At 42.2% G+C, this 10,346-nt stretch overlaps 1 protein-coding gene across 3 annotated transcripts in view; it reads left to right on the top strand.

Moving 5' to 3' along the window:
- Positions 1-10,346, top strand: part of Sirt5 (sirtuin 5) — a 45,353-nt gene that overhangs the window by 32,258 nt on the left and 2,749 nt on the right. For 2 of the 3 annotated variants that reach the window (XM_029562824.1, XM_008831601.3), the window contains 2 exons: positions 2,285-2,408; positions 4,804-4,919. In XM_029562824.1, coding sequence (XP_029418684.1) covers positions 2,285-2,408; positions 4,804-4,919 — 240 coding nt within the window. Of the gene's footprint in view, positions 1-2,284; positions 2,409-2,554; positions 2,636-4,803; positions 4,920-10,346 lie in introns of all 3 variants that reach the window. The other variant, XM_029562825.1, reaches the window with a different exon arrangement.

Here is a 10,346-nt window from a genome sequence, read left to right as displayed (position 1 = left end):
TGTTTTATTATTTTATTTTATATATTTTATTTTATTATTTGTTTTATTTTTATTATTTTATATTTTATTTTATTTTATTTATTTTTTTATGTATGAGTGGTTTGCCTGCATGTATGTAAGTGCACCCATGTAGTATAAAGCCTGTGGAGGCCAGAAGAGGGTGTCAGATCCCCTGGAACTGGAGTTATGGACAGTGGTTAGCTGCCATGTTGGTGGTGGGAACTGAACTCGGGTCCTCTGCAAGAGCAGTCGGTGCTCTTAACTGCTGTACCATTTCTTCAGCCCCATTTCCCATCTTTAAAAATATTTTTATTTATTATTTATTTTTATTCTTTTTATTTTTTATGTGTATGAGTGTACTGCCTGCATGTATGTAAGTGTACCCACATCATGCAGTACCCATGAAGGTCAGAAGAGGGTGTCAAATCCCCTGGAACTGGAGTTACGGATGGTTGTTAACTGCCATGTAGGCACTGTTCCTTCTATTTTAAAGAGATGGTTTCATTATATTGCCCAGGCTGGCCTCAAACTCCTAGGCTCAGGTAATCTTCCTGACTCAGCCCCCTGATTAGCAACAAATATAGCATCCTACTTTGGTGCCTTTTTCTTTGTGCTGATACTTTAAGATCTGAGAAGTTTCCAAAGTAGTTATATGGCAGGTGGTTATCTGCGTCTGGGAAAAACAGACTGGCATCCTGTAATTAGTAAACAGGACTTCTTTTGCCTTCTCCCTCAGCACAATTCCTAATCCAAGGTTAAGGTGATGGTAAAGGTCTTGCAAAGGTGAAATTACAAAACTAAAAAGAAGTGCATATTATAAAACAATTAGAAATAATCTTTATGTTAGTTTTTCAAAATCAGATATGGAAACAGTGCTTTCAAAATGTGTTTCCTGGGGTTGGGGAGATGACTCCGGTGGGTAAAGTGCTTGCTAGGCAAGGATGACGACCTAAGTTCTGAGTCCCATCACCCATGAAAAGCTAGGCATGACCACTCGTGCCTGTCCAACCAGTGCTGGGGAGCAGAGACCGGCAGACCCCTGGGCTTGCTGGCCAGCCAGTCTAGCTGAAACAGCAAGTTCCAGGTTCAGTGAGAGACCCTGTCTTAACAAGTAAGATGGAGAGCAATTGAGGAAGACATCCGAAGTTGGCCTCTGACCTCCACACACACACTTGCAGAGGAAATCATGCATGCAGATGTATGCAAACATGTGCATATAACACACACATACATGCACATACCTAGGAAAGCACACATGCAGACACATGTGCATATAGTGCACGCACGCGCACACACACACACACACACAGACACACACACACCCCAAAACAAAAACCAAAGTATTTTCATAGCGCAGTATAGTAGTATATAGACCACGCAATGTTGGTAGGCACTGCTGGGGGGAAAAATGTCATGAATGCAGATTAATTCAGAAGTATTCGATTAAATAAGGTTAAAATACATTTGCCCCCAACAGGGCTTCTCAAGCACTTTATGTGTCAAAGTATATTGCTGCTTTCTAAAAAAGTTATAATATGTTAACACTTCTGTTGATTTTAACCACAGACCCTTTCATTTCTCTTATAAAGCTTTTCATCACTAAATTCTAATGTTTCCCTCTGAAAGAATAGGGAATGCTAGGAATTTTCTGAGTAGGAGATTAATAGGGTGAACATGGAGTATGGGGCAGAATATTTTAGAATATAAATATAAATCTTGGTCTAGAGGTAGCAGCAAGACTTGCTTTGTATATGCAAGGCCCTGGGTTCCACTGAGGGCAGTGGTAGGGCAGGGAGATGGAGAGAGGGAGATGGAAAGGAAGGGAACGAGATAACGAGGGAGGGAGGGAGGGACAGAGAGAGATTGATTACAAGCACAGGAGAACTTGGCTGTAGGCCAGTCTCAAGAAATAAGTGAATCTGAGAGAAAGCCAAAGGTCATTCGTGAGATTAGGGTGGTTCAGGGGTTGGAGGCAGCTCTGAGTGAGGCTGGTTTCATGGCCAGGTCTGGGCGGCAGGAGTGTGCAGTTGTGCCAAGGAGTGCAGTAACTAGGAGGGAGTAAAAACAGCTTTTAGAGAGAGAAAGTCAAGGTCAGCTAAACCATGTTAACACAACTCAATGAACCAAGACAAGATAAAAAGTTACTAGGGTAAGTTGACTGAATGCCCCACATCTAGGGCAAGTTCCCATCTGCTGGCCTGGGTGGCAGTCCAGCCTTCCTGGGATCCTGGGCTGTCCTTCTGGCCCAGCACCAAGGGATGATTTAGAAATGGCTTTTTTTCAGGTGTGAGGAGGCAGGATGTGGAGGCTTGCTGCGACCTCATGTGGTATGGTTTGGAGAAAACCTGGATCCAGCTGTTCTGGAGGAGGTGGACAGAGAGCTCACCCTCTGTGACTTGTGTCTAGTGGTATGTCGTGCCTGTCCCTCGTTTTCATGCCCTACTTTTGTCACAGCCCTAGACCAACATAATTTCTTACTATATTCTAAATATGTATTATTATTTGCAGACAAGTATACCTCTCACCACTCATCAGAAAAAGCTTCTTTTTGCAGCAGATGGAGACTAGTACACAGCGTTCCAGAACTGTGGAAAGCCTAGCCCTGAGTGGCACACTTACAATGCAACCTCTACATGTAAGGCTCAGGGAGCATAGAGGAACAGGGGCTTGAAAGACTATTAATCCAAGAACCGATCTTGTAATGGAACTATGTAAAACCATGTCCTGAGCATTTCAAAACATCTTTTCCTTTCCTTGCCACCCAGTAACAAAAGGAGCATGTAATTGATGCAGATTTTAATTATTTCTATTTTTAATGTATTATGCAATAATACGTAAAATATAAAAATAACTAGTATAAGTCAGGGGACAATTTTGTGGAGTTGATTCTCTCTTTTCCAGTTTTATGTGGGTTCCAGGGATCAAACACAGGTCACTAGGCCTGTGTAGCAAGTGTCTTTGCCTGCTGAGGATCTCGCTGGCCTTGGCTCAGATTTTAAATATAACGCATGCTCATTATTAAATATCATTGGTCATTAGAAATCACCTACATTATACCATCCAGAAATAATCACTGTTAGCATTCTGGTGTTTTCTTTTTGACCAGAGGTGAACCAACTGCAGCCTTTGGGTCAAACCTAGTTTGTACTCTTTTGTGAAAAGTTTTATTGGAACATAGTTGCAGCCATTCTGTAACACTGTGGCTTTTTTTTACACTATTGTAGTAGAGTCCTTGTGACAGAGACTGAATGGCCAGAAGAGCCTAAAGTGTCTACCATATGGCTCTTTGCAGAAAAAAATCTGGCTCCTTCTAGTCTAGACCTTTCCTTATATAGATGTACACATATCAAATACACATAATATATAGTCTTCTTGAGATGATTTTATACATATAATAATTCAGTTAGCATATTCCATGTCAATATATTTCAAACTGCATCATCTTTTAATTGATTGTATGATATTCTATTATACAGATAGAAAATGATGAATTTAGAATTCTCTATTTTTTTGTGGTCTTTTTGAGACAGGGTCTTCCTGTAGCCCCAGCTGGCCTGGAATTCACTATTGTAGACCAGACTGTCCTTGAACTCACAGAGATCCACTTGCCTCTGCCTCCTGAGTTCTGGGACTAAAGGCATGCACCACGACACCCAGTTCTTTGTGGGTTTTTTGTTGTTGTTTGTTTTGTTTTTATTTTATATGTATGAGTGCTATATCTGCATGTATATAAGTGCACCTGTGCCATGCAATGCCTGCAGAGTCCAGAAGAGGGCGTTAGGTCCCTGGAACTGGAGTTAAAGACAGTTGTTAGTCACCATGTGGGTGCTGGGAATCGAACCCAGTTCCTCTGCAAGAGTAACCAGTGCTCTTAACCACTGAGCCATCTCTCCAGCCCCCCAGTTCTTTCTTTTTTGAGACTGGCCTCAAAGTCACCATGCAGCCAAAGCTGGCCGTGAGCCTGTATGCTGGGATTACAGACATTCATCACCAGGCCTGGCTCAGGTGTTTCACGTTTTGATATTTTAAGCAAAGTTGCATGAATATCCTTAGATCTTAGCATGTTCTTCAAATTATTTTCTTAGGACACATTCCCTAAAAGTGGAATTAACTGGAAAGAGCAGGCATATTTTACAATTCCGTAATGTCTTTAAAAGCACAGGCACTTTGTGGTGAGTGCATCTCCATTTAGTCACCCTGGGTTGTTAAGGAGAAAAGCTGGCCTACAAAGTATGCCTATCCTTTCCATCTGGGAAGAGTATGTGTAAGTACAGTTTGGAAGAAAAAAACTTGAAAGGTGCATGTCAAAATGTTAACAGGGATCACTTCCTAACTTGGAGAAAGAACATGGATCATTTGCATGACTTCAAAGATCAGAAATAAGACACACGTGAGCCATGCCATTTGGGCCATTTCCTTGCCTCTCTGTCCACCTGTGAATGTCCTTCCCCGGTTCTAGTGAGCGAGTGTTCAAACTAGTGAGTGTCCAAATAGATGCTTTTTTGTTTCGGTCTTTTTGAGACAGGGTTTCCCTATAGCTACAGCTGGCCTGGATTCACTATGGAGACCAGGCTGCCTCAAACTCACAGAGATCCACCTGCCTCTGCCGAGTGCTGGGATTAAAGGCCCACCATGCCCAGCTCAAATAGATGCTTCTTAACTTTCTACATCCCACACTCTCTCATCTAGTTTAGCATTTCTCACAGCTGCAGCCCCAGCCCTACCTGAGTTTATGTAAGTTTTCCAGAGGGTTCATCTCTACCTTGTGAGGTCATGGTCCACTTCCATGTGCTTGCTTTGCAGGTGGGAACATCCTCTGTGGTCTACCCAGCCGCCATGTTTGCCCCTCAGGTGGCTTCCAGGGGAGTGCCAGTGGCCGAGTTTAACATGGAGACCACCCCAGCCACCAACAGATTCAGGTACAGAGATGGTCAAGCTGGGTGACTGAGAGGTGGAGGACAGGTTTGGACATGCCATCCCAATAGACTTTACTGTTCTAAGGAGAATGAAGGAGAGAGAGAGAGACAGAGAGAGCGCAAGACAGAGTTTCTATTTTCTTGTTTGGTCTATAGTTTGTTTTTTTGTTTGTTTTGATGTGTATGAGGGTATTGCTTGCATGTATCTAAGTGCACCCATGTCATGCAATGCCTGCAGAAGTGAGAAGAAGGCGCCGGATCCCCTGGAACTGGACTTACGGATAGTTGTTAGCTGTCATGTGGGTGCTGGGAACTGAACCTGTGTCCTCTGGAAGGGCAGCCAGTGCTCTTAACTGCTGAGCCATCACTCCAGCCCCTCTAGATTTTTATGGAAGAACAGAATATCATTAACTTCAGACTGGAGTGACTGTGTTTTGTCACATAGGATTTTCCATAGGATTTTCATATTCTGCTTGTTCTTTAGTTCTTTAGACTTTACCTGCATTTGCGTTTTTCAAGTAGATATGGTCATGGCCTTTAAATGTAGGTAAAAGGTGCCGTTTTCCCCATCAAGATGGTGATTGCTATTACTCTAGGCCTTTTCTGATTGTGAACCTCAATGTTTTGACTATGATCAAACCCCAGGGATCCTTGGCATGTCAAGATTTGTAGATTGCTGAAACAGGGATGACGGTTGTGCTATCACAGCTCTGCGTGGGGTCCCTCAGCACCCAGACCCCTTAACTTCCTCAGCCACCCGTGCTATCTTTGTGTTTGTCTAATCTTTGGAATTAACTGAAGTCCACTGTGTAGCAGACAACTTTTTGGTCCTAAGGGTAGGATATATTAGTAAACCTACCCTGAGAATCTTAGATGCTAATAATGGTAGTGGCTGATGGTAAGTGGTAAACATGGTGGGCACATTTTCCAGCCTGTGAGGTGGTGAGGTGGTGAGGATAGCCCAGGTGGGGTTGGGTGTAGGGGAAGATAGACTGAAGATTGGGTTAGTGCAAGCCTTAGGGAGATTTGGGCAAAGACTAGAAAGAGATAAAAGAATCAGTTTAGGGCTGGGAGTGGCATAGCATGCCTTTAATCCCAGTACTCAGCAGACAGAGGCAGGTAGATCTCTATGAGTTGGAGATAGCCTGGTCTACATACTGAGTTCCAACCAAGTGAGACCCTGTCTTTTTTTTTTTTTTTTTCTGGTCTTTTTCATACAGGGTCTTCCTGTAGCCCCAGCTGTCCTGGAACTCACTATGTAGACCAAACTGGCCCAAGATTCACTTTGACATTGACATAAGTCCTTTGTTAATGTTGCCAGCCAAGTGTGGTGGCATGCTCGTGATTCCAGCACTTGGGAGGCAGGAGGATCAGGAGTTCAAGGTCATCTCCAGCTACATAGTGAGTTTGAGGCCAGCCTGGGCTACAGGAAACCTTGTCTCAAAACACAAAACAGAAACAAAAGTTGGCACTTGACGTTTTTCTTTCCTCTTTGAATTTGTATTTCCATTTGATTGCTATTATATATGTTAAAGGTTCATCTACTTTTGTGCTTAAAAATCTCTTAACTCCTCTATTATATTTCTACAACAAAGTAACATGGGAATTGTTTAATTTTTTTCTCTATTTCCTTAAAATTGCCAAAGTACTATAAGCAAATTCTGTATTGAATTATCACTGCCGTAATGTGCAGTACAGTTTTCCAAGTTACGTGGTTTGACTTAATGAATTTTCATTGTGGCACAAAGGTGAGAGACGTCCAGTAGAAACTGTGCTTTGAATTTTGATCTTTTCTTGGATTGGTGGTATGTGGTACAGTCGTCTCCGAAGATACTGGCTATGCCAGCAGGACACAGTTCCCAGGCACCTCATGATCATGAGAGAAAACTAGTGGAAACAGGTTCACACTGTGTGGCCCAAGCTGGCTTTGCACTTGAGGTCCTGTTACCTCAGCTGTCCTTGTACTGGGGTTCCAGGTGTACACGGCCAGGCCTGATTTAAATGCACGTTTGTTTTTCTTTTGAGGAAATACCTCATATCACTCAGGCTAGCCTCAAACTCTGTGTGGCTGAGGATGAATTTTGACACAGCAGGTTATCTGGGGAGAAGGTAATCTTCTGCTGCTGGTTTTCATTAACTTTAAAAAAGTTATTTATTATTTTTATTTTATGTGCATAAGTGTATTGCATGTGTGTAAGTGCACCCATGTTGTACAATGCCAGCGGAGGTCAGAAGAGGGCATCAGATTGCCTGGAACTGGAGTTACAGATGGTTTTTGGGAACTGAACCCAGGTCCTCCGCAAAACCAGCCAGTGCTCTTAACCACTGAGCCACCTCTCCAGCCCCTCCAGTAACTTTTAGGCTGGCTGGATCTTGCATCCCATTGTGAGAAATCACTGGCTTCACTGGCTGAGCTAAAATTTACTTCTTCCTTATCAATGATAATTTTTAGTTTTTGCTTTCTAGAGAAACAGGTACTGAGAAACTGGGGCCACAGTTTCTCATGACATGAAAGGAATTTTGCCAGTACTATTTGTTTTCTCCCTATAGAGCTATAGAGTCCCTTACTGTAGACTGCAATTCCTCACGAAAAGCCACGAGGCTTGCAAATATTTTCTCCCAATTTGTAGGTTGTCATGTCACCTTATTTATTTATTTTATTGTGCACCGGTTATTTTTCTATTTTCTTTTTTTTTAAAGAGATTTATTATAGGGTGTGGTGGCACATGCCTTTAATTCCATAGCTGGGGGTTGTAAGTGGGCAGAGGCAGGCAGATCTCTCTGTGAGATCAAGGCTAGCCTGGTCTACTTAGTGAATTCCAGGCCAGCTGGGGCTATAGGGAGACTGTGTCTCAAAAACAAACAAAAATTACACCCCAACAACAACATAAAACCTCCCCAAACTCCAAACAAGCAAAAAATACCAAAAAAGAAGAGTCAAGAGTTTATTAAAAGATTTTTTTTAAACTTTAAAACACATTTTTATTTATTTATTTTATGTGTATGCGTGTATTGCCTGCATGTAGGTAAGTGCACCTGTGTCGTGCAATGCCCACGGAGGTCAGAAGAGGCTGTTGGATCCCCTGGGTTACGGACAGCGGACAGTAGTTAGCTGCCATGTGGGCATGTGGGTGCTGGGATTTGAATCTGGGTCTTCTGCAAGAACAACCAGTGTTCTTAACCGCTGAGCCATCTCTCCAGCCCCAAAAGATATTTTAAAAAAAAAATAAATTTAATTATGTGTGTGTGTGTATCTGTGTGGGAGTATGCACACCCGAGAACAGGCACCCACTTATTACTTTTATTTTATGTGTATGAGTGTATTGCCTGCATGTATGTGTGTGCACCTGTCTTGTCCCTGTGGAAGTCAGAAGAAGCTGTCGGATCCCCTGGGACTGGAGTTATGGACAATTGTTAGCTGCCATGTGGGTGCTGGGATTCGAATCTGGGTCTTCTGCAAGAACAACCAGTGTTCTTAACCGCTGAGCCATCTCTCCAGCCCCAAAAGATATTTAAAAAAAAAAATAAATTTAATTATGTGTGTGTGTGTATCTGTGTGTGAGTATGCACACCCGAGAACAGGTACCCACAGAGGCCAGAAAATGGTGTTGGATCCCCTGGAGCTGGAGTTACAGGAGGTTGTAGGCTACCTGATGTAGGCTCTGGAAACTGAACTTGAGTTACTGTAAGGACAGTACATGCTGTTAACTGCTGAACTATCTCTCTAGCCTTGAAATTTTATTTTGTAATGCTGGGAATCAAACCCTGGGCCTGTGCATGCTAGGCAAGTTCTCTACCACTGAGCTAAATCTCCAGCCCAAAATATATTTTTTCTTTTTTTTTAAATTTTATTTTATTTTTTTATTTTATTTTATTTGACTTGAAGCAGAGTCTTACTATATAGTACAGGGTGGCCAGGAACTTGCTTTGTAGCCCAGGCTGGCCTCAAACTCATAATCCTTCTAGGAGCCTCAGTCTCCTAAGTACTGGGATTGTAGGCATGCTCACTGTGTCTGCCTAAAGTCTCAGCCATGTCATGCTCTGGGGGTTGTTAAAGAACCTTATTTTCCTTATTTGTCCCAGTTCTAGGGACTGACCCTAGGGTCGTATGGCCTGCTGCTCCTGGTCTACTCTCCCAGGCCACTTTGATTTGATATAATCACACATGTCTGCTTTTGCTTTTGTAGCCTATGTTTTGGGAATCAGATCTTGAAGTTTGTTGCTTTGAGCAACGTGCTGTGATTTTTCCTTCTATGTTTTCTTCTAGTAATTTTGAATTGATTTTTTTTTTGTATATAGTGTGAGATAAGGGTCCAATATCATTTTTCTGTGTATGGATATCTAATTTTCCCAATACCATTTACTGAAGAAACCACACCTCCCTTCATCTCCCCCATGTGTCATTGGTACCTTTGTAAAGTCAGTTGACCATAGATGCATAGATTTATTTTTGGTCTTTGTTCTACAGGTTGGTGTGTCTATTTTAATGCCTGTACCATGCTGTTTTAATTTCTGTAACTCTGCAGTATATTTTGAGGTCAGGCATTGTAATACTTACACTTTTGTTCATTATGCTCGTGATTTGTTTTGTTTTGTTTTTGTTTTTGAATATTTTTTCACTTGTCAGGGAGACACCAGATGTGTATTCAGTTCTATTAGATAACACCCTGGTTTATTTTACAATCATTCCTGACATATCCATATGAAGTTGAGGTCAGCTATCTGAAAGTACACTAAAATTACTTCTGTTTGCCTGCAGTTTTTTAAAATGCTAATGGAAGAACACTTATGAACATACCTCTATTTAAGTATATTAACATAATATGACTTTTCTCAACTTTTTTAGAAGCAGAGTGGCTCAAATAGGAACAGAAAGCTCAGAAAACTAGACAAAAGTCAAGTAAGAGTGGAAAATAAAATTCTACCAATCTGTTGCTCCTATCTTTTATTATTTTTGTTTGTTTCTGAGGCCTGTATAGCTGAGGAACTCATGACCCATGTCCCCTCCCCACCCCCATGTTGAGATGACAGGTGTGCACTATCATATCCAGTTTCTCCTCTTTCAATGGAAGTGTGCACCCTGAGTGTGTCTGAGTTAAAACTCTCCCAGTGCTAACTGGAGGGCTGCCATGGGTGGGGCTATTGTCACTATAAAAGCCTAGGACAGAGAGGTGTAAGGTGAACACAGGGCACCCCTGGGTGATGGCCATGCACCCCTCCAGGAAGACCAGAGTATCCGGGTCTTGCTGGACTCAGAGGCTCATCTGGACCTTCAGGTCACTCTTTATTACTGTGTTCTGTTTGGCTCGCTATATTCTTGTCCACTATTTCACAGTTAGGGCAAGGTGAGAGGTTCAGCTGACCTAAGAATGCTTACCTGCACCTCAGCTGTCTTACTCAAACATTTTTATTCTTTTGAAAATATAATTT

Source organism: Nannospalax galili, unplaced genomic scaffold (assembly GCF_000622305.1).
Source record: "Nannospalax galili isolate Female #2095 unplaced genomic scaffold, S.galili_v1.0 scaffold72, whole genome shotgun sequence".
Classification (NCBI taxonomy): domain Eukaryota; kingdom Metazoa; phylum Chordata; class Mammalia; order Rodentia; family Spalacidae; genus Nannospalax; species Nannospalax galili.
Note: the sequence above shows the minus strand (reverse complement) of the source record. Positions and strands in the feature narration are given on the sequence as shown.